At 36.3% G+C, this 25205-nt stretch overlaps 1 protein-coding gene across 2 annotated transcripts; it reads left to right on the top strand.

Annotated features, from left to right (window-relative positions):
- The first annotated feature begins 674 nt into the window (after positions 1-674).
- On the top strand, positions 675-24292 carry alg1 (ALG1, chitobiosyldiphosphodolichol beta-mannosyltransferase). 2 transcript variants are annotated; one of them, NM_001030435.1, is made up of 14 exons: positions 708-984; positions 4181-4265; positions 6724-6801; positions 7029-7132; positions 8813-8961; positions 12457-12546; positions 16556-16666; positions 17705-17826; positions 19352-19390; positions 20699-20758; positions 20917-21027; positions 22102-22216; positions 22709-22784; positions 23674-24058. In NM_001030435.1, exons 3-14 carry the CDS (start codon positions 6792-6794, stop codon positions 23812-23814), a joined length of 1128 nt encoding a protein of 375 aa, NP_001025606.1. In that variant the 5' UTR covers positions 708-984; positions 4181-4265; positions 6724-6791; the 3' UTR covers positions 23815-24058. The 2 variants fall into 2 exon arrangements, with proteins under 2 accessions (XP_012825942.1, NP_001025606.1); XM_012970488.3 differs by lacking the exon at positions 4181-4265 and having other exon boundaries at positions 675-984; positions 23674-24292.
- Positions 24293-25205: the final 913 nt, after the last annotated feature.

Below are 25205 nucleotides of genomic sequence, written 5' to 3'. Positions count from 1 at the left end.
TCCGTATTTTATTGCAAAAAATCATTTACTGTACTTTTGTATCATTTTTCGCCTGCCTGTAGTAGGTGTTAATTTTCTCATAGCCGAATGCGATATTTAGCGCGCAAAAGTTATAGTGAATCATGCGATCGTATACTTTTCAGCGCGGAAATTAACGCATGCGGTAAAACTAGTGCGAGAAATAACCCATGCGAAAATGGCGATTTTTCGCACGCGATAATACTATGGTGAATCGCGCGCAAATTATTTTGCGTTTTAATTTTTATCACACTTTAGTGAATCAGGCCCATTATATTTATTTACTCTCACACTACAACACAATTTTTTTTATCACTGTTTTATCAGTGGTAAAAAAAGAATTGTAAATAAAAGTACAACGTTTTATTGTGGTCTTCTTTAAAGTTAAATTTCCATTAACATTGATAATTGATTTTTTCCGCATTACTCATCTTATGACTAGAGATTTCTGTGTAATGAAAGAAACTGTAACTATAAGCTTTAAAATACTTTCGGAAACAGAAGTGCATAAAGGGGGCAAATATTGCTTTTAATAGTAATTATATTTTCACTTATAATTTCATTATGGAAAATAAAAATAACGGGTGATATTCCACTGTAAAGTTAATTCGAACTAGGCAAAACTCGAAACAGCGCGTCTTAACCCATACAGGACACCGTACTTCCGGGAAAGATGACAACTACTCTCTCGCAAAGCAACAAAAATGGCGTGCTTAAGGAAGCCCATATTGCTTGCAGTAGCTTTGTTCTTTGGCACCGTGACTTTATGTGGTGCTAGGTTTATATATTGCTTTCTAGTTCTTCCTCTGTTACTTGCGCTATTGCTTGCTTGGACTGATGATCCGAAAGGTAACAAGCGGATATGTGTGCTAGTTCTTGGAGACATCGGCCGTAGCCCACGGATGACGTATCACGCGCTGTCATTGGCTCGCCATGGTTTTTTTGTGACGCTTACAGGCTTCCGTGGTAAGATCTGATAGACGTACAAAGCATTGTTAAAGGGGCTTTTATTGGGTAACGTGGATGATAGATAAAAGTTGAAAAGCTCCCAGTTTTGATATAACTCCGTAGTGATGACTATACGCGATATTGTCACTTATTTACTCGGTAAAACTACTTCAGATTAACTAACATACAATTAGCAGCACTTAGACCCTGAATCAAAGTAACGTGTCAGCCACTATCCTCTATGCAAATATTTTGAATTTTTTACATGAAAGCTCTATGCAGCTTTTTTGAGTGTGTATGTAATGCATTATGTTATGTTGTCAACATTAACCTCAGATGGACAAAAACCATGGACAAATGCAGCTCCGTCCATTTGTCCATGGTTTTGTAATATCTATTTACAAGCTGATATACTTTACAAATAAAATAACTATTTCTAACCAAATGCAAGTTTTATCTCTTTTTATATATAAAGTGATGAGATTTTTAATATGATCAATAAAAGTTATATTTTAGATTATCTTCCAGGATCTTTCTGCCTGTCTGATTGCTAGGGGAATGGTGCAGGATTTCTTTGGAGTTCTCATAAGTTCACAATATTTGTGATCTTATTTTTAGTATAATTAAGCTGATATAGTTGAATCGGGCCATCTGCAAATTCAGATAACTTTGCACCCTCAAAGAATGATAAAAAAAACTGTGAGGGTATTAACTTCTTACTCTACTCTTACTCTTTTGGTACTCTGCTTATAACTTCAACTTATATACCCTATGGGTGGGTACTCAGAAGACCAATAATAATGACATTCATATCACCAACTTGCAACTTTTGACATCCAAGTGACAGAGTTATGATAGATACATTGTGTGGCAGTGCACAAGGAATTCAAGACAAACAATTCCACTGCGTTATAAAGTTTCTTATCCCCTTCCTAAGAGAATATGGCACAAAAATTGTGCATATGGAATAACTTGTGCACTGTCCAGCACGGATTATACAGATCACTTAATAATGCAATCTGTAGACAAGCATGGAAAGTGTTTGGTATATATGGTGTACCATTAAATATCTCTTTTAAGTAGGCACTTAGCTGCTTTTAGATTTTATTAGAAATATAATAATTTTATATTATTTGTTTTACTTTATGTCACAAGTTGTTGAGGAGCCAACCAGGAACCATGCTATACTAGATCTAGTGATCTCTAATGACCCAGAACGTATAGCAAATGTGCAAGTGGTTGAACCCCTGGGTACTAGTGACCATAATGTTATTTCATTTAATGTTTGGTGCAGGAAACAAATTTACACGGGGGCAACAAAGACAATGAATTTTAGGAAGGCAAATTTTAGCTCCTTAAGGGCTGCGCTTCAGGGCATAGATTGGGGCATTATGTTTTCTGATAAAAACACAGAGCAGAAATGGTTGTCATTTAAAATGATATTAAATCATTACTGTTCTCAATTTATTCCATTAATAAGAAAAAGTAGAAGTGTTAAGAATCACCCTATGTGGCTTAACTCTGAGGTAAAGAAGTTAATAGGGAGAAAAAGGAAAGCTTTTAAGAAATATAAGTCAGAGGGGACAGTAGCTGCGTTTAATGATTATAAACACTATAACAAGTGTTGTAAAACAGCAATCCGGAAGGCAAAGATAGAAAATGAGGAGCGCATCGCGGCCGAGGCCAAGACTAACCCCAAAAAGTTTTTTAAGTATATTAATAGTAAAAAGATGCAGGTTGAGGGTGTGGCCCCATTGAGTTATAATAACAATATGGTTACAGCGGATACAGAAAAGGCAGATGTGCTTAACCAGTTCTTTTCTTCTGTGTATACAGTAGAGGAGCCAGTGGGCCAAGTCCCACCCAATAGCTTCACTGTTGCCTCAGCTCCAACTACACAGTGGTTGGCGCAGGATATGGTGCTTAAAGGGTTACACACGATAAATGTAAACAAGGCACCTGGGCCAGATGGAATACACCCTCGGGTACTGAGAGAGCTAGGGGCAGAATTGCAGTGGCCCTTGTTTCTGATATTCTCAGACTCGCTTTCATAAGGTATGGTACCTAGGGATTGGAAGAAGGCGAATGTCATTCCCATATTTAAAAAGGGAGTAAGATCTCAGCCTGGCAATTATAGGCCTGTAAGTTTGACATCCGTGGTGGGCAAGTTATTTGAAGGCTTGTTAAGGGATCACATTCAAAATTATGTAGTGGAGAATGCCATTATGAGCAGTAATCAGCATGGCTTTATGAAGGACAGGTCATGTCAGACCAATTTAATTGCTTTTTATGATGAGGTAAGTAAGAAGCTGGACAGTGGGGATGCAGTAGATATAATCTATTTGGATTTTGCCAAAGCATTTGATACCGTTCCCCACAAACGACTGCTTTCTAAGCTAAGGTCTATTGGTCTTAGTGAAGTCATTTGCACATGGATAGAAAACTGGCTACAGGATTGGGTACAGAGGGTGGTTGTTAATGGTACATTCTCTACTTGGAATAAGGTCCTCAGTGGGGTCCCTCAGGGTTCTGTACTGGGTCCACTTTTGTTTAATTTGTTCATAAATGACTTAGGGGAGGGTATTATGAGTAATGTATCAGTGTTTGCAGATGACACAAAGCTCTGCAGACCAGTCAATTCTATCCAGGATGTGACATCCCTGCAGCAGGATCTTGACCAACTGGCAATCTGGGCAGCTAAGTGGCAGATGAGATTTAATGTGGATAAATGTAAGGTCATGCACCTGGGATGTAAAAATATGCAAGCCCCGTATACCCTTAATGGGACTGCACTAGACAAATCCATAATGGAGAAGGACCTTGGAGTCCTTGTAGATAATAAACTTGGCTGTAGCAAGCAATGCCAGGCAGCAGCTGCAAGGGCAAACAAGGTTTTGAGCTGTATTAAAAGGGGTATAGATTCACGGGAGGAGGGGGTTATTCTTCCCCTTTACAGAGCACTGGTAAGGCCCCATCTAGAATATGCTGTTCAGTTTTGGTCTCCAGTGCTCAAACGGGACATTACTGAGTTAGAGAGGGTCCAGAGAAGGGCAACTAAGCTGGTAAAGGGTATGGAAAGTCTCAGTTATGAAGAAAGACTGGCCAAGTTGGGTCTGTTTACACTGGAGAAGAGGCGCTTAAGAGGTGACATGATAACTATGTATAAATATATAAAGGGATCATATAATAACCTTTCTAATGTTTTATTTACCAGTAGGTCCTTCCAACGGACACGAGGGCACCCACTCCGTTTAGAAGAAGGGAGGTTCCATTTAAACATTCGGAAAGGATTTTTTACAGTGAGAGCTGTGAAGTTCTGGAATTCCCTCCCCGAATCAGTCGTGCTGGCTGATACATTATATAACTTTAAAAAGGGGCTGGATGGATTCTTAGCAAGTGAGGGAATACAGGGTTATGGGAGATAGCTCTTAGTACTAGTTGATCCAGGGACTGGTCCGATTGCCATCTTGGAGTCAGGAAGGAATTTTTTCCCCTCTGTGGCAAATTAGAGAGGCTTCAGATGGGGTTTTTTGCCTTCCTCTGGATCAACTAGTAGTTAGGCAGGTTATATATAGGCATTATGGTTGAACTTGATGGACGTATGTCTTTTTTCAACCCAACTTACTATGTTACTATGTTACTTATTTGACATGCCATTTGGATGTTTTGAGAGATGCAAATGTTTAATACTGGTAAGGGTCTACCCCTAAAGGACATGTAATCTCCAAAAATATTATTTTTTGTTGCCTAATAAAAGAAAACTTAATTCTAAGAAACTTTGCAACATACATTCATTACGTATTTGTAATGGTGTTTGAGTTATTTGTATATATAACTGCTATTAAAAGCAGTGTCTGCCTGTTCTTTCTATTCCTTGCCCTGGTTGCTCTGGCATTTGAAACAATGTAACACAAGGCAGCAGATTTTACAGACCCATCTTGCTGGAGGAGCCTAGCACTTGCAACATTGTTTAAAAAGTAACAACCAGGATTTCAGCTAATGCTGCTTTCTAAAGCAATTACATTTACAAATAACTATTAAAGCACTAATAATTTTTAATAAATTGATATTGGAAAGTTGCTTAGAATTATGTTTTCATTTATTAGGCAAAAATATTTTTTTAGGTTGATATGTCCTTTAAGGGGATAATATGTCTAGACGTTGGAGGTATCTTTTCAGATCTCTTGCTTGCACAGGTTTGCTGCGTGCATTGTTATCTAGGCGCTGGGAACAGGACTGCTAACCTATATAGTAATTCCATTTGTGTTGAAGTCTTCTGATGTCGGCATTAAGTGGGTGCCATTTTTTAAAGGAGAAGGAAAGGCTAGTAAAGAGTTAATCTCAAGCTGCAGGCATACCTTCAGTTGTCTCAATATTGCCCTTAAGTCTCCCCATATTTCACCTGTTCAGAAGATCTGAAGCCTAACAGGAAGAAAAAAACGCTGAGCTGTGTAAAGAAAGTTCCCATAATGCCTCACTCCTGCACAGACATGCAGGCCCAAGTGAACAAGCTCAGTTAGTAAGACTATGAGTCAGCTTCCTGCTGATTGGTTCAGATCCACATTCCTAAGGGGGGGGGGGTGAGTTCTTAGCATTCTTGAGAGAGGGGGAGCAGGAAAGAGCAGAGAATAGAAAGCTGCGTGTCTCTGGCACAGGAATTACAGACACAACTAATCTTTTTTCAGAGAAGTTAGTGCAACATTTCTGTGAGTGCTTATGGCTGTATTTACATAGACCTTTCTGAAAAAGCTTACTTAGTTTTTACCTTTCTTTCTCCTTTAAGAGACCTGCCAGAGTGAAGTGAAATATTATTTACGTTTTGCTAGTATCATGCTGTTAGGCATAAGATCTAGGGGCACACAAGGCAAAGCCTCAACATCTCTCTGCTTCTCATCAGAGAAGCCAATGCATTCCCGTTTGCTCTGCTGTGTCTCTGCACTGACTGGCATAGCGGCGGACGACGGCCTGCATTCAAACGCAAAGCTAGTATCTGCACGGAAAAGCAAAACTATGCACTTTCCACCTAAAATCCACTCTGTGTGTCTGAACAGAGGCCAATACTGTGTCTATCAGTGCAGAGACACACTGCAGCCCATTAGCTTCTCTCCAACTGCTAACATGTTTACATCCTTTTAAGAATATGAACCAACACTGATCACAATGCTTTTGCATTGGTTGCTAATGTGGAACATGATCGACTCTTAAAGGGCACTTGTTATAAGAAAGTTGCTTGCCCTACCGGAGGTGCAGGCTAATAGAGCAATAATAGGATAATAATAGTATTTTACCCCCAAAATGCTCATATTGGAGGAGAGGAAAACTCCAAGTGTAATAATAAAAAAAGTTTATTCAAAAGTTAAAAATGCACTCACATCAAAGCGAATGAATAAAAGACTCCTCAAAATCTGAAAATCCCCTTCAGCCTCAAAATGTTGTACTCAACAGCGCTTCCTCAGGAGGACAGCCTGTTGTTTTTAGGTATCTTTCTTTGTGGAGCAGAAAGATGTGATACAGTGATCACCTAATTGAGTGTAACAGTTCACAAACCAGAGGTGTGGCAGAGGTTATTAATTTATTCTATTCTTCATTTGTTATAAAATGCATAACTTGCAGTTGGTAATTGTAAACATGGGCTATTATTTCTATAAAAATAATATTACATGCCTTTTATTACATATGGGGATATATGTTAAGGGTAGTTATTATAATAATATTTAAAAGCAGTTTGATCATCTTTGCTTTTGTTTAATTTTTAAGAAACTGAACCCCATAGAGATCTCTTACATCATGAAAGAATAAATATTCAGCCGGTTTCTGAATTTAGAATGCTTAAAGGTAAGTTATTTATGCTTTTCTGTGCTTTATCAAAAATGTATCATTGCTGCACACAAAATTGTCGTAATGAGTTTACAGTGTTTTTCTTTATAGTAACATAGACTGGCCATTTTGATTTCTGATATATTTATATGAAAACAAAAAGCTGAAGTAGCTGATATATGCAAGCAATCACATAGATTTATGTTTTCATCTTCTGATTTTTATGAGTGAATTTTGTTTTGCAGTTGGTCCACGGATGTTTCAGTACTTTATTAAGGTGATTGTGCAGGCTTTTCAGCTTTTTTACATATTACTCAAGATTGATCCCCTTTCTTATATCATTCTTCAGGTAAGTGATTTTGTGTAGTCTTGCAGAGATGATTATTTTTATATTGTTCTTTACCAAAGATTTTTGAGCATGAATCTTAATTTTACATGAAATATAATTGGTTGTTGTGGTTGTTTATTTTTAATTTGCAAAGGCTAACCTTAAAGTTCTGCACCCACCTGAGTTAGGACAAAGTTGAGCTGCACCTTCTGACACTAATCACTGACCTCAGACTGCAGGGCATGGCTTGTCTTTGCTAAAACTTTCCCGGGCACAGGGTGCTATTCTCTTAAAGGAGAAAGAAAGGTAAAAACTAAGAAAGCTTTATCAGAAAGGTCTATGTAAATACAGCCATAAGCACTCACAGAAACGCTGCACTGACTTCTCTGAAAAAAGATTAGTTGTGTCTGTAATTCCTGTGCCACAGTCACGCAGCTTTCTGTTTTCTGCTCTTTCCTGCTCCCCCCTCCCTCAGGAATGCTAAGAACTCACTCCCCCCCTTAGGAATGTGGATCTGAGCCAATCAGGAGGAAGCTGCCTCATAGTCTTACTAACTGAGCATGTTCAACTTGGTCTGGGTGTCTGTGCAGGAGTGAGGCATTATGGGAGCTTTCTTTACACAGCTTAGCGTTTTTTCTTCCTGTTTGGCTTCTGATCTTCTGAACAGGTGAAATATGGGGAGACTTAAGGGCACTATTGAGACAACTGAAGGTATGCCTGCAGCTTGAGATTAACTCTGTATTAGCCTTTCCTTCTCCTTTAAGTGCTACCACATTATCTCTTGTATAAGGATCCATTACAGCTGCCCTGGGCAGTTTGCATGCGCAGTAGAGCAAAATTAGAATGTTTAGAGTACTGCGCATACACATAACCCACAGCAGCAGCTAGGGATTTCTAAACAAGAGACGTTCTTTTTGTTAAGAATGGGCCCTGATTTGAGACAGTGCTTGACAAATAGAGACATCTACAACACAGAAATATAAAATGGATAAAATTCTTATGCTCTAGTAAGTGCTCTTTGACTAAATAAACTTTTCCCATATTAAGGCTGATCATTTTGTATGTTTTGGGCCTGCTCATTAGTACTACTGAACATATACAGACCCTTCTTTGGAAAGTAATTCACAAATATTTAGCAAAAGACCCATTGTCTTTTCTCAAAAGCTAGTTACTCAAATTATGAAAGCTACCAAAAAGGTGGAAACAGTCCCTAGAGCTTACTATTTACTTGAATGCCACTCATCACTACTTTTAGATAACTAAAAAAAAAAAGGAACCTCAACTAATTTTTTAATTTCTTAAGAAAATAGTTTTATACTATGTTATGTTACTAGGTTTCTCCTTTCATTATAGTGACATGGTTATGTTTTATTTCTATTGGTTTTCTTTGATTTTTCTTTCTTTTTGTCTTGTATACGTGGCTATTTTTTGGGATAGCTATACAATCAACTTTTAAATAAAACCAAGCACAAATGTACACATGGATATTTTTATTGTAAAACGTCAGTGTAATCAAAAATTTCAGTAAATTTTAAGTTCAAAAAGATGAAACAAAACAAAAAGTATTTGTTGAATGAGCCAGTTGTGAACCTAATTTTAACATTTTAATTTACAGCTTGCCCTCTTCGTTTACATGTATTATTAACATGAACTATGAGATGTAATGGCTTGTTTAATTTTATTTAATTTCTTTTAAGGCAGAATCCACCAGGCTTGCCTAGTATTGCAGTTACGTGGTTGTTTTGTGTTCTGAGAAGGAGCCAGCTCATAATTGACTGGCATAACTATGGCTATTCAATCATGAGCCTGACAAATGGACCAAAGCATCCAATTGTGCGAATTGCAAAATGGTTTGTAAATCTTAGTTTTTAATTTTAGTTTGTATAGCTTATGTATGTGTTCTATTAAGTGGTGAATTAATGGTCTTGAATGTATAATCAGGAGACCCTCCCGCTACCTGCTGCTCTTCATAACATGAATTTTTTTTTGTAATCCTATTCCCACTAAATTCAACTCTTTGTACATTAGAGGGATCATCCACCCAAAAAGTATTTTTTGCACAGTGATTATTTGTAATGTTATTGAGAGCAGTATCTGAGTCTTAATATTCTCGGTGCTGCTTTTTACTGGGTCTTGCAATAGTGTAAAAACACTTAGCTGATTTATGAAGTTTTTGCACAGTAAAAGAAAATGTCATTCTAAGCATAAAACTATTTATAACTTTCCAACATACACTGACTAAAATTTTAAACTGTTTTATTTGTAAATGTAATTGCAATTAAAACAGTATCTTAACATTCTTAGAACCAGAAAGGGACAAAAGAATAATGTTTTCAATTACAACTACATTTACAATTAACTTTTTCTATTCCTAGGTATTTTAGGTTTGCCCCTGCAAGATTCCTTTTCCTCTATTTTTTCCCAATTATATACTTGTCTAACTCTTTCATTTTCTACTTTTGAATTTCTGCAAGGTGCAAGCAGTTCGCCCCATACACGGTTTGCTCTCAATATGAGGAATCATTGGCTATGGACAGACAGTAGAGCTTATGATATATTGGGGCGTACATTTGCCTACAAAACAGTGGTACAGTTTTGGAAGGAGAATAAGGCATTCAGGCTGAAGGCCTTATTTACTAAGCCATGGGTAACAATAAAAGTACAATAAATTGTGTAAAGCACCTTGCCATGCTAGCTCATTGCGCAAGTGTTGGATTTTCCACCTTATTCACAAACCTCTAGCTTAACTTTTGTGAATTTGTCTTTTAAATGACATTTTACCAAAATTTTTTAATAAAATTGTCTTTAGCTCTTATTAAATTTGTTGATGTGGCATCAAAATAAGTCCCACATTTACATAAGCATTGTAATAATGATTTTGCCAGTAGTATTTTGCATTTCATGTTCCAGTCATTTCACTTTAGGGGAATTTCATGAAGAGGAATTTTAGTTTACTTAGGAAAACTATACATCATTTTTTAAGGACAACCTGTGCTTTCTAATTTGTTTCTGAATTTTCGTGTAATTCCACTTCTGTAACAAGATTTAAGGGTCTTAATACCAAAAAACAAAGAAATTCTGTTTTTCATAATATAGGAATATATATCACAAAAATGTTTTATTTTATATATGGAAATAAAACTGATTTAGAAATCTGCATGTTTTATGAATGTACCAATACTAAATATCTATAGTTTTATAAAGATTTCACAAGTATGTGTCAAAAACTTAGTCCACTAACAATATTTCAAAGCACCACCACAGAAATATGCACACTATACTTCAGATTTCAAGGCCAAAAAATCCCCTAACAGTAGTTCACCCCAGGAAACCATATATTTTTTGAAAGTGCATATGAGGTGCCCAAAATGTGTAAATATGGCTTTCTATTCCAAACTACCAAACCACAAAGATTTATTTTTTAGTCATCTTGAAATACCAGTATGGATTTCAACTAGAAACGTGCACACAGTGTCAGACTGGTGTATTTGGGGGTTTATGGGAAGAAATTAATCAAGTGCCACTGCACCACATCTCTACCGCTCCTAATTACTGGTCAGTAGCAATCCAGCGCACCCAACATCATGCCCAGGGGCCCAAAACGTTTTTTTTCCCAGTGCCCTTGTAGGGCAAGTCAAACCTTGAGTTCACAGTACCCCAATATCCCAGTTTGGGTTCCAGGGTACATACTATATAAATGATATAAATCTTGTTCTCTTCAGCCTTGGGAATATACAATCACAGCCAGCAGGCAGCTGCCATTTTGTGGGCACTGTTATTAAGGCAAGCTTTGTATCACCCCAAAATCTTGTGTATTTGCCAGAATGGGGGACCTGAGGCCCTTGCCCATGCACAGGCTACACAATTAGATGGTGAGAGGGTAAGGAGAATGTGAGTGCTGAATGGAAAGTTTTAGTAACTGTCTGCCCGATGCGGGGCAGGCAGTATATGATTGACAGCTTGGATTTTTAAATGCATTTATAATGGGATTGAATGTGTTAATATAAAAATGAATTTTGGTTTCATGTTTAATTTGAAAAGGACTTTTATTATACAACTTTTCATGTCTTGGTGACAGGTCCACTTTAAGCTAAAACTAGCATAATTATGCAAGTGTTAGGTAAAAACTTTCAAAAATAAAAAATTGTTGGTATAAAATACTTGCGAAAAAAAAGCTTTAGCTCCTAGTTGATGCTCTGTGCTGCAACCAGATACAATTGTAGAAATTCAAAAAATAGGAAAAAAGCTTCAGCAAGTTTGCTGCAAAACATTTATTATAGGTAGTTGTAACACTGTTTAACACTACCCATAAAAAATGTTTTGAAGCAAACCTGCTGGAGCTTTTTTCCTATTTTTTGAATTTCTACAATTAGGTAAAAACTTTTTATATATAAGATTGTACAAATTACACTTATTGTTTAATCAGTGCTTTTCAAAGGGTAATGAGGCTTTTTGCACCTGTTGTTCTAGGGTTAGAGAGAAACTGGTACCCTGACTATAGGCTGCTAATCCCCATTAATATGCTAACGATTCCCCAAATGAATCAATACAAGAGGTATGAAATGAAGACTTCATGAAACAAAAAAAAAAAAAAACACACAAGAAAAACAACTTAGAATTGATCTGTTACACTGAACTTTACTCCATTTAGAAAATATTGGGAAAAATGTAATTTAAAAGACAAATTAAACTGTTTAAAAGACAAATTAAACTGTCTTTAACCTAAAACTGAAAAGTGGTGGTTGAGTCGGAGAGCACTTTACTGTGGCAGACAGGATGGAAAGGGCTGTCTTGTGCCTGACAGCATTGTGCTTTGCAGTTTTGCATTTCTAATTAAATATTGTCCCAAACCCAAGTGCTAGATCACTGAGTTAAAGGTATTCCCATTTACATACCTGTATAATTAATTTCTTATCTGCAAGCCTTAGAAACAGGTATATTTTAGGGAAAGGTAGGTTTACAGAGCTCTTAATCTATCTTAAAATAACTCTCGTAAATTCAAAGAGAGTAAGAGGTCTAGCCTATGGGGTGATTCCAAGCTGTTTTTCATGGTGTTTACTAGCTCTTAGTGGCCTTGGAACTAATAATCGCACAGTGGCAAAAGACTTGGTGGCTTTTTCCTTAGGGTAAAAGTAAACAACCATCGGTTAGAACTTAATAGTTTTTATTTAAATCAAAACTCTTTTCAGTTATAGCTTTATTTTCTTTGCTTGTGTTGAACATGTGTGCGCTCCTACTTTGGAAAGATGCTGCAGTGGAAATTGCCGATACATTTCTTATTGGAATATGTCGGCTATAAAAACAAAACATTTAATTACAAAAACCAAATATTTTGTTTGCTGCAGGTATGAAAAAGTGTTTGGACGTCTGTCTGACTACAACTTTTGTGTAACAAACGCAATGAAGGAGGACTTAATGGTCAACTGGAACATCAAGTAAGATCAGTGCCCATTAAAACTAAATTTACATGCAAAGAAACTTCGACCCACAGTTTACATGATGATATTGCAGGTATTGGATCTATTATCTGGAATTCTTGGGACCTGAGGCTTTCTGGATAAGGTTTTTTTTTTACATGATTTGGATGACCAGAAACATTGAAACATTAAATTAATCCAACAGGATTGTTTTTCCACCAACATGGATTTGCATTAACTTATGTAGTAATAAAAAAGGATTATTTGCTTAAAATACACTCTATGGGAGATGGCCTTTCTAGTAATTTTGAGCTTTCTTGATATCACACTTTTAGAAAAGAGATCACATACCTGTATGTAGTCCTAAAACAAAAATGTCTTTACATTAAAACACTGACTTAGTATTCCTAGTGAAACTGTACAGTCTGACACAGAATTGGTTCATAGTATAACATTTTACTGATTGTCTTAATGCTTTTGTTTTGATGTGAGACACTTTAATTGGAATTATACTGCAAATTAATACTTGGTAACAAGCTGTTGCAATTTACACAGTCTGAAATGTGTTTTATATGATATAAATATAGCGCCAGCTCTGTTAAGTTATATGGTATAAAGATAAAATAAATGCATTAATGGGTGAAAATCTATCTATAAATGGAACATAAGCTATTTAAACTTGGCAATGTGGCTATGCCAATTTCAGCCAGGGGCACTGAAGATCCCATGTTCTGGGTCAGCAGCTTATATTTTTAAGCATCTTGCTTTTTTACTGTACTTGGCCCAATACCTTCCTATCTAAAAATGGTAGGTTATTATTAAACTCAAAATAGCCTTGTACTTATAAATCACTTATAAAACTAGTCATACATTTGTATCAGCTTCTATCAGTGGTTCCTGATGATTTTTTTAATTTTTGACAAAAATGTATTTTACTCTTGAACTGTGCTAAATCCTGATATGAATTCTAAAGTTATACCCATCCACTACCCCATCAAATCAGTACACTGTGTAATGCTAAAATCATTATTAACACATAGTTATAAAGCATCAACATTTTTTGCAATGCTGTACAAAAAAGGCTGTGTCCATGATCATGCAGATTATATACACAAAACAACTACAAGAGAGGGCCTGTTCAAATGAGCTTACAATCTAAAATCATAATCATTTTGTTCTTTTTTTTCCAATTTAAATCTTTGTATTGATCTTGTTTAACATTCACTGCCTGCTGCCAATAGACTTTATTAAATATATTTATATTTTTCTGTACACTACTGTAATAATAGGTACATGTTACTCTCTCTTACATTTTCCAGCTGCTTTACTCTTAATTACCCTTAGAAAATGTTGCTGCTGGAAGATTCCAAATAGGGCGATCAGTTGCCAGACAACATGCACAACTCTACATGGGTGCTTCTGCTCTAAACCAGAAGTCAGCCATCTTCAAAGCTGTGTTGTGAAGGGGCTTGTTTTACATCTCTCCCCAACACAAACTGAAATGTTCTGTTTACAGGCTGCAAAGAATTCTGACCTTCAATGACTTCAGTTTATAGCAGGAGCAAGCGTGCACAGGTTGCATGATAATAGTTTAATTTTGGGTGAAGTGATTACAGTAGTCATGAGGACAGTATGATAGAACATTTTATTTTAACAGCATATTTGCAGATTTTGTTCATTAAAAATGTTGGTGTTACTGGTAGTTTGCATTTCAAACATTTCTTCACTTGCATTGTTTTCTAATAGTTCATTTTTTTTTTTTACCCTTTTTCAACGCTAAAGTTTCAAGTTTCATTTTTCACCTTCACAAATCACCTTGGAGCAGCTCTGTGAGCATGGGCCCCCAATAAACTGTTCTAAAGGTGGCTATACACGAGCAGATCCGCTCGCTTGGCGAGCGGATCTTCCCCCGATATCCCCACCTACGGGTGGGCGATATCGGGGACCATTTAGGTAAAAAAAATAATAATCCGATCGTTTGGCCCTGGGGCCAGACGATCGGATTATGTGGGCGGCAATGGGGCAGTCGGATCGGGGACCGCATCAACGAGCCGATGCGGTCCCCGATCCGACCAGATTTTCTAACCTGGCCGATCGAGATCTGGCCAATTTCAGGCCAGATATCGGTCGGCCAGGCCGCTCTGCTCTCCCCATACACGGGCCGATTAGCTGCCGAATCGGTCCAAGGGACCGATATCGGCAGCTATAGTCGGCCCGTGTATGGCCACCTTAATACATCTAATACATTGATGCATTGCTTGATACATTTCTTATCTTCAGCCCTACTGAGCATAATCCAAACCTCAAAAAAATGAATTGGTGTAAACTTTCTCTGACCACTTTTTCAGTGTACAATAATTTGCAGTATAATTAGTGGTATTAGCAGTTTTAGGGGAAAATGTAATAAGCTGTAAACTGAAAAAAATATTTTTGCAAATATTAATTTTTTTTTTTTTTTTAGCATTTTCCAATGTAATTCTTGATTTAAACTGAAGGAATCATGAGCAGAACTTGATTTTTTTTACTATTGAGTGCTATTTTAATAAATACCACTTTTAGAAATATAGGTGTCAGGTAGCTACTATCTTGCTAGTTCTGCTGATTGGCTGCTGGGGGTGAAAAGGATGACTGAGGTTTATCAGGCACAAGTCACATGGCTGTAGTTCATCAAAATTGCAGCACTCCCATTTCATAATTGTAAAACTGCCTTTATTTCACATATAGCACAGATACAGCCAGGTACATTTGAGTAAGCGATTCTCTTCTTCCCTTTTAAAACCCAGGGGCCTTTATGTTTAAAGACTTTTTTGAGTTTAAAGATCTGTGTGAGCAATCCTATTGCTGCTTCTTCCTTTGCGCAGGGTGCACATGCTCATACAGATCTTTAAACACACAAAAAGTCTTTAAACACAAAGTCTTTGAATGATTTCCATTATTCAAGTACAGGTATAGGACCCGTTATCCAGAATGCTTGGGACCAAGGGTATTCCAGATAAGGTGTCTTTCCATAATTTGGATCTCCATACCTTAAATCTGCTACAAAATCAATAAAACATTAATTAACCCCAATAGGATTGTTTTGTATCCAATAAGGATTATTTAGATCTTAGTTGGGATCAATTACAAGGTACTGTTTTATTACTACAGAGAAAAAGGAAATCAGTTTTAAAATTCTGAATTATTTTATTAAATTGGAGTCTATGGGAAACGGGCTTTCCGCAATTCGGAGCTTTCTGGTTTTCTGTTTTCCAGATAAGGGGTCCGATACCTGTACATTTTCAGAATGCCTGAGCTTGCCCTCCATTGCCTGTGGCAGTTGCATTTTCAGGTGACAATTGCATAACAGGTCCTTGCAATGGTGCAAGTGAGTGCAATTGAACGTATTGTTTTGGAACAGTTGATGCAACATTATTACCAAGGGGGTAAAAAGAGAAACCCTTCTGGCAAATCGCCCAAAATCTGACTGTGTGACATTACTGCTGCTGTCAAATTTTGATCAATAGGAGGAATGTGATGATTAGACTTAAGCTGTTAATGTGATTACTGTCAACTGCAGCTGAAGTTTGTGCCTGAATTTATTAGTTACAAACCTCAGCTTAGACAACTTGCCCAAAAAGAAAATATACAATTTATAGCAATATTATTAGAGCAATATTATTGGGTTCATGAAATGTTTAAAAGGTTTTTAGTAGACTTAAGTAGAGCATTCTGGATAACAAGGCCCCATACCTGAATTACTCGTTGGATGCTGCTAAAGCATTTTATAATGTTATAAAACTACTAGTTACTTGCTACTAATTTACTACTAGTTTAACAACCAATCATTCGGTAATATTTACTGGTCAGCTGCCTAAAAACATACACATTATTTGGCTCTTATGTTTTTTTTAGTTAATATTTATATTTCTTTTTCCGGGTACAAGCTACACTGATGTGTTTCTAAAGTACTAAAAGTGAACAAGTTTCTCTGAATGGTCAACCAAAGCTGTGCATGTTGTTAATTGGTCCATCTGCTCATTTATTGCAGAGCTGCTACTCTCTATGATAAGCCTGCCTCAATTTTTCAAGAAACTCCAATTGAAATGCAGCACAAGTTATTCATGAAACTTGCAAAGGAGTATCCGCCATTCAAATATCCGTGAGTATTCTTTAAATAAACTTAACTGACTTGTATTGCTTTGCTATATGAGACTGTGAGGATCATGATTTTTACAGGTAACTAAATCACAAAGTTGCCAAAAGTTTCATTAAATATGAGTAACAGTGATGTGCGTGATCCGGGCAGGTTCGGGCTGACATCTGCACAACATTTTTGGGTCACGGGTGGGTTCGGGTCTATCTCCTCTACTTGTTCTCCACGCCCGCAACACTGATGACTTCCTGGTTCTCTTATGTATAGACCCGTGCCCGCCCCTTTTGTGATGTCATCGGTGGGCGGGTCAGGTGCAAGTCTATAAATAGAGGGGACTAGCTGCGTTCAAGCTGGGAGCGGGCCAGTTAGGGCCAGGTGCGGGTCCAGTAAAACTGGACCCACACATTACTAGTTGTTTATTGTTTTTGCAGTAAATTGAGGGCTCTTACACAAGTACAATTTTTTTTTTGTGCATTTGATGCATGTTTAAGATGTGGGTTTGAGCACATGTAAACGCATTAACTAATTCATTGTACCTGCCTAGTTGTGCTCATGAGTATTCAGAGTTGCTTTTCATTGAATTTGTGCTTTTTTTAATGCAACATACTGCATTTTCTTATGCTTGATGGATGATCAAAAGACAATAAAGTGTAAAAAAAAAAAAAAAAAAAAAAAAAAGCAAGCACCCTGCATGTATTTGCAAACTCATGTAAAACGCCCATGTGTAAGAGCCCTAGTTGTGGAATAGTTAAATGTTTCTAAAACCAGGATTTTCTGCTATAGAGGAATGAAAGGCAGCAAGCATGACTTCTCAGTGCACACTCTGGGTGTGGATCTGCTTTCATCAGCTGTTTTCTCCACCTCTGTTTCTATGCAGAGGAAAAAGCCCAGTGAAAAAACTAGGATTTGGTTTGCTCTGCAACATCTAAGTTAATTGAACTTAGTCAATTAATGAATCATATTTATTGATACATAACATTAATTAAATATGGGTAATATAATAATATGTTACATAAAGTGACAGTTGTTTCTTGTTTGGTCCAGGTCACAATCGAAATGCTCAGGCACTGAAAAAACTGCTTTTACGGAATTAAAACTGGAAAAAGGCACCATTAGCTTCAATAAGGAATGCCCTGCATTATTAATCAGTAGTACAAGCTGGACAGGTCAGTGTTTAGACCACAAGTCTTGAATTTCTATGTATGGTTGTCCTTTTTAGAGGCATAAAAATTATAAAATACATTTTTATTTTATGATTAACACTGGTCTGCTTTATATGCTTTGAAAATGAATACTCTTAAATAGAATATATGCGGTTTACGTAGTTCAGCACCTTTGGGATGAAAAGTGAGACTGCAAGTTTCGCTCTCACAGGGGCACATTTATCAAAGTACGATTGAGTCCGAATGGGAAAAATTTGCATTTTTCTAATTTATAGAACTTTACACAATTTCCAATTTTATTAAATTATGCAACTTTTTCGTGCTTCTCATCAATTCAACAAATACGTATTTGCAAAGTTTTGCAAAGTTTCGGAATTCATTCAAGCTTCAGTATAAAATTTTTTCCGATCGTGCTTTTGATTGGCGAAATTTCGGACTTTGATAAATGTGCCCCATAATGTTGACTTATTCTGCTAGAGTCACTTTGAAAGTATGAATTGTGGAGTAACAATTCTGGCAGTGTATGAGTACCAATGCTGGCAGTGTATGAAGCTATGGCACACAGGGAAATTTGTTGTCTGCGGTCCTTGCAATGCTTTTCCATTGGCAATAAATAAAGTTGATTGCTGGTGGGAAAGCATACGTGGTGCTTCATTTTTCTGCTGGCAATTAGCTGTATTGCCGGTGGGAAAGCATATGTGGTGCTTTATTTTTCCCCTGGCAATTAGCTTTATTGCCGGTGGGAAAGCATTTAGGGGATATTTGGCGCTCACAGTAGCCCCGATTTACTCATGGGTGACAAATCTTCCAGTGTGCCATCACCCTTAGACCAGTGAGTTAATTCTCTAATTGCATATTGGCTGCTATTTCTATTTTGATTTGAATCTTATTTTCGCCTTCTCAGAATATAAGTCCATTTCCCATGATAAACCAATCCTTGAGCAGAAAGTTAAACTCTGCAGTAATACCATTACTGGCTACCATACAATATCCTTCACTATCATTAAGATATTTTTTCACACACCAGATCTTTAGTTGATAGCCCCACACTGCTCTGACCTTATCCTTAGATATATGTCCACCTCCTCTCCTTCACTGTCCACAGGGGCTCTATTCCAAGGCTCTAATTAAACTGCAGTACCTACTCACTGAGGAATCTCACACACTTGCTCATACAGTTTGCAAACCACTTAAAATCCACAGTTGATTTTTTTAATGTCAACTGAGCCTGTAAACTCCTCTATAGTTACCCCAACACTTACATAACTCTTTTTTGGTCCAACTTGCCTTCATAACAGCAAGTTACCATTCTGCCCTTCTTTTCAGAGCTCTTAGAATGGATTTTCATTTGAACACGTAGCTGAATTCACAATTTAATTTCCACTTAGAAGGAGGAAAAACATTCTTTATGAAAACATTAGATTCTATAAGTACAGTAAATTGTATTGTAATTGAATCACTAAGTTGCCTGAAAAAAGAAAATGCATTTGTCTACTGTTCTTGTGACTACTGCTTTCTGCTTCTGCAGAGGATGAAGACTTTTCAATATTACTGAAAGCACTGGAAGGTGAGTTTAAAATACTTATTTATAAACCAGGTTTTTTCTGTTAAATATCCAAGAGCTTCCATTTTCCATTGCAAAAATTATTGTACTTCTCGAACAACTGAAGAGGTGACTAAGGACCTTGTTACAGCACTATTCATCAACACTTTTCATCATATAAATATGAAATATGCCAAAATGTAGTAGCATATGAAATAATTTTCAAAAGCATCTGAACTACCTATATATGACCCAGTAATACCAAACTACACCTGTACTTCTATACAGAAAACCGTGTTTTATGGGCCCATGCAATGCTTTGAAACCATTTTAAGAACCACATGTTTAATGCACTTTCCCTACTGATTAAAATATAACACGGAATTCAGGTACTATGTTGCTGCCTGGCTGTTAAGTTTACATTTGGAATGCCCTCCCTGATTTCATCCGGAGAGAATCCTCCCTCAGTTTTTTTAAAACTAAACTTAAAGACTACCTGATCTGGGAACTAGCACTTATATTGTAGTGTCACCCACTGTGACCTACAGTACTTATATTTGCCTATTTTGTGTCTGTAAGTTACCCACTATCAATCAGATAGTGAAAGTTCATTCATGCAAAGCTACCATACTCCTCTATTTTCTATAACACCTTCAGAAACATTGTTCATGGCACCAGTGTTTGGATTACTGCTTGTCCATAGCTGTGTCACTGCCTAGATTTAGGATGGGATCTTGAATGTAGTTTTAAGTGAGAAATGTAAGTACATAGTCCTTGGACAGATATGTAGAAGACACTAATACTTTACTATTTATGCCAGCATATTTTCCCCGTGCTACTTTATAGGGAAAATATTCTGGCATAAATACTACAATGCAATGGCGTATACAATACAATGCCGTACATGGGATATAAGCATGAAGTATATAACGTTGATAAGCAGTTGCTGTTGTATTAATTTAATGGTAGTTCTTCAGCCTGGACCTGGAGAAATTATTTTTTGAGTAAAAAAAAAAAAAACAACATTGTTGCTCTTTAGAAATAAGCATATATTTGAAGTTTCAATGTTATATAATTACACCAGGAAAAAAGATGCAGATGTTTTAGTAAATTGCTGCTATTTTGATATATTTTTGGCAAAAATTGAGATTTCAACTATAGTAAATATGTCCCTTTGGATTTCTGTGATTTTTTTTTGGGAACACTGATCATTATCTCTCATCCTGTTATGCACAGGGTCTTAAATAAATAAATAAATTAAGCCATGTTTGTGATTTGATTACTAAATTAATTGGAACACAATAATTTATACTTGTTTGTTTCTTTCCCCAGAGTATGAATTGTTTATTAGAAATGGAGCTAAACTTCCACCACTTGTATGTGTTATAACAGGTACTCGGCTTTTTACTGACATGAAAACTGTAAAAATTAAGTATAAAAAAAAATGTAAACCCTCCCAGAAAATAACAAAGTTGCTCCTGGCAAGGAGAATATCATAAAATAAGAATTATATTTTATGCAAATAAATTATTTGATTTTTACAACTCTAGGAAAGGGGCCTTTAAAAGAACACTACAGCAAGCTAATTAGAGAGATGCAGTTCAAGAACATCCAGATTTGCACACCATGGTTGGAGGCAGAAGATTATCCTCTTTTATTGGGTAAGAACGGCATCCCACAGCATTGGGACAAAAAGGAACCCCTGTGCATGTATTTGTAATAATAAGTTTAAAACTAAACTAAATGGCCTGTAAAAATTATAGTCTCTTTCTGGTCTTCTACAATCAATAGTTTGTGCAAGAGAAACAAAGTTGATATATGTGTGAATATCTACTTTCGCTGAATGCCTTTTAAAGGGTCTAAGCAGATGGCGTGTACTTGATCAATAAGAAAGTGAGTCCAGTAGAAAATGCACTTAAAAAGCAAGAAAATGTAAGGTTTTTGGCCCGGTACCAGTCTTTACCATGGCTAAGCGATATAAGGTACACAAAGCATTTGCAAAAGTTTTATGGAAATACAAGGAAGCTTGTACCACCTGTAATGAAACTCATAATACTCTTATTATTGTAGAATACATATTATAGTGGACCAGTTTGTGCTTTGATGTGAGCATCTAATTTCGCCTGCTTTGCATTACTTTGTTTCTTTTTTAAAAACATAAAACCTTTTAACCTTACATGATCTTTACATTGAGTGTATTTTAACAATCATGGGGTTTGTGAAAACCCTCTGTGTAAAATAATCATTTCCCATGACCCAGTATTTTTCTGTGTCTTTCTTTGTTTGATTTGTGTCCCTATGCTTGTCAGGCACCCATCCACACCATGAATCTGTGTCTTCCATTTAATGAACAGGTCAATATTGCTAGTTGTATGTAGATATCTGCTGATTCATGTGCAGTTATCTGTATCTACTTTGCATAACATTAAACTGCAGATTTTGATTCCTCTTTGGAAGCTATTTTGACTTTTGTATTCCTGACAATATCACCTGAAGTTTGAAAACAAATTAACCAAAGACAGCAGTTAAAAATCCCTAGAAAAAAAGGATCATTACAATAGTTTTTGCCAGTGGCCAAGCTAGCCTTGGAAAGACCCATAGAGCAAATAAAAAAAGTGTGCAAAGACATTAACTAAAAAAAAAATACATTGAAAAAAGAATTACTGTAATTGACTGACCAGTATATTAATCATAATAATTTGTAAACAATTATGTGAAATTAAAATATCACCTAGGATCTGCTAATCTGGGAGTGTGTCTCCATAAATCATCCAGTGGTCTGGACCTTCCTATGAAAGTGGTGGATATGTTCGGTTGCTGTCTTCCTGTTTGTGCAATTAATTTTAAATGGTAAGAATGTCTAAATAAGTTTTTTTTTTTGTCCCCTAAAACTGGCTTTCTGATCTTGGGGTATCTTTGCAGACTTTGCATGATAAATATATGCCAATCCTATACTTAAAAATAAAGCCAAACCTATACATTGTTTGGCAGCAAACTCAGATCACACAATTACAGACCCCTGGACTGGGATGCATATGCTGTATTGGAAGAGAATGCTCCTGCACTGAACTAAACAGAGTTCTCTCTTTCCATACATACATTCTGTCTGATCCCAGGTAGATAATTATTCTAGTCGTGTGTACAGGGATGGATTGAAGAGTAAATAAAATTTAGATTTATGCCCCTTCCAATAGTGTGTCGAGGTTCCTGCCTCTTCTGCTAACCCCTACTGTCACCAGACAATACAGAGATGTACATTTGTGCCAACGGTCAAACAGTTATTTTCTGTTTAAGGAGCCACATATACAGATGATATTCTTTTAAATTTCTTTTTGTTTGCAGTTTACAAGAACTCGTAAAACATGGAGAAAACGGTTTAATATTCAAAGATTCACTAGAGCTTGCGGAACAATTAAAGGTACTGTATTCTACATTCAAATATTATCTCTATTTTATATTTAACTATTGATAATATTTTTGCTTATGAATTTGGAGTAGAGTTCTTACACTTCTTTACGATAGGTTACTCTAAATTATGCGCTTCAACCCTTGAAATAAAAAAACTTTCCAAACTGTTGCCCTAATGTTGGGAGTAGGGTGCACAAAACAATTGTACACAGTAATGGTTTGCTTAATGAGAACCAGTGGTCTAAGCAGAAACCATGGAAAACAGCCCCAAACTAGCAGTATAAAACTGTCACAAATTGTTTATCTCAGAAACCACTAAAAAATGAAAAGGAATGTAAAGTGAGTAAGTTAACTTTAATTAATCTTTTTTCAAGTTTAAATCCCCTTTAAGAGAGAAAGAGGAGGTTTCACTTACAGAAATAGGGAATGACCATGGAATAGTCTAAATAGATAGAAGCAAGAGGGCCCACTGACACCTGGGCCCAACAGGAGTTTTCCTGGTATCATGGTGGGCCAGTCCAACACTGAACATAAGGCAGGGTAGTTGGATTATCTTGAGACAGTGCTCTGTGCTGGTAGGCACTGACAATTCTTTTGTACAAATTTGCACATTAGCATTAAACAATTTATATAGGTATTTATGTAAAATACCTATATACCGAGAGTTTATATTTTTTATAATTTTACCTCTGAAAATTGTAGTAATTGTTTAAAATAAAGGATCCATAGTCTTGATGGTGCATTTCTACTCATTTATGTTGTTAATGGTATATTTTGATTTTATTTATTGATGTGTATTTCAGAGCAGAAAAAAGCTATTATTCTAAATAATGGAATAATGGTGCTATGCTATCTATACCTTAGTTTCTGTTGATTCTTATGCAATTGTTATGTTGCAGGATATGTTTACAGATTTTACAAGTAAGTCAAGCAAATTGAAAAGATTTCAACAAAATCTTCGAGAATCTGTACAAACACGATGGGATGAAACCTGGGATCAGATTGTTCTACCAGTAATTACAGAAAACTATAAGACATAAATGCAGCATTACATAGAACTTCTTCTCTTCCTTTATGTGTTGCTGTAAGACTGCATGCCAAAATGTAAAATTGGAAAGAACAGAAAAACCTGCTCAGTTAAAAAAAGTGAAAATTGTAGGTCTCGGTTTTTTATGGTAAAGGGGCAGGCAATACAGTGAAGTGAGAGATTTGATGAATTGTTACTGGTCATGTGCATAAATGGATGGCAATTTAATAAACTTGGAACAAACTTTCTGTACTAAACAATGCTGTTGTAATTCATTTCACAATTGCTCCTCCTTTTAAAGATACAATCCCATAATGTTTACCTCCTATCCATTACATGTCAATTTTATACTGGGAGGTATTTCCTATGGTTATATGCCATTGATAGTTTCAGAAAATATGATAAATTGTTTGTATATTTGTATTGTTTGTATTGTCACAGAGATTTTGAATGCCCATTGCACACTCTTCTTTTAAATCCTTCTCGCACTGCATTTGACTTATGGTGTCTGATTATTAGTAGCAGCAGAAGAAATGTGACTCTCCAAACCGGTTTCTTCGAGAATCATTATTTGTTATGTAAACAGTGTAATTTAGAAGTAAAAAGTATACTATAAAAATCATGGAGCGGAGTCACCAACAATCAATCATGTTTTTCAATGATTTCAGTAGGGAAATTTTAACTGCTGCCATTCTTACATGTTTAACATCAGGGGCACCAAACTTTGCACCGTTTGTCACTGGGTGACTACATTTTTAGGAAAAAACCTATTGACTTTCAATGGGGAATTCAACCTGTTGCCATTCTCACAGTATTAATGCCAGGGTCCCCAACTCTTCACAGTCGGTCCCTTGGGGACTGCAGTTTTAGGATTGAAAAAGTGGGCAGAGCCACCAACAGCCAATCAGATGTCACCTTTTGAATTTTATTGGTTTAAATTTAAAATACTGCCATTCTTATACTATTTACACCAGGGTCCCCAAACTTTGCAGATTTAGTCACTGGGTGACAGTAATTCAAGATTTGAAAAAAGTGGGCAGGGCAGCCAACAGCCAATCAGATTTATCTCATTGATTTTAATGGGAAATTTAAACTGCTGCCATTTTCACACGTTTAACGTCCCCAACCTTTTCACAGTTGGTTAGAAAAAGTGGCTGGAGCCACCAACAGCCAGTCAGATTTCACCCATTGAATTTTATCATTTTAAATTTAAATTAGTCACTGGGTAACTGCAGTTCAAGGTTAAAAAAAAGAGGGCAGAGCCACCAGCCGCAATCGGATATCACTCATTGACTTATAGTGGGGGAAATTTAAATTGCTTGCATTCTCACACTATTAAAACCAGGGTCCCCAAACTCTTCATAGTGTTTTCCTATATGACTGTGGCCCAAGGTTAGAAGAACT

The sequence above is a fragment of the Xenopus tropicalis genome, chromosome 9, assembly GCF_000004195.4.
Source record: "Xenopus tropicalis strain Nigerian chromosome 9, UCB_Xtro_10.0, whole genome shotgun sequence".
Lineage (NCBI taxonomy): Eukaryota > Metazoa > Chordata > Amphibia > Anura > Pipidae > Xenopus > Xenopus tropicalis.
The sequence above is the reverse complement of the archived record's forward strand: the minus strand, read 5'-3'. Positions and strand labels throughout refer to the sequence as shown.

What these genes read in the sequence shown, in the direction of transcription:
- alg1 (XM_012970488.3), top strand. Translation starts at nt 723, where the DNA reads ATGGCGTGCTTAAGGAAGCCCATATTGCTTGCAGTAGCTTTGTTCTTT. An exon ending in ATTACTGAAAGCACTGGAAG is followed by an intron (nt 19,391 to 20,698) that starts GTGAGTTTAAAA and finishes TTCTTTCCCCAG; the next exon opens with AGTATGAATTGTTTATTAGA. An exon ending in AGATTATCCTCTTTTATTGG is followed by an intron (nt 21,028 to 22,101) that starts GTAAGAACGGCA and finishes AATATCACCTAG; the next exon opens with GATCTGCTAATCTGGGAGTG.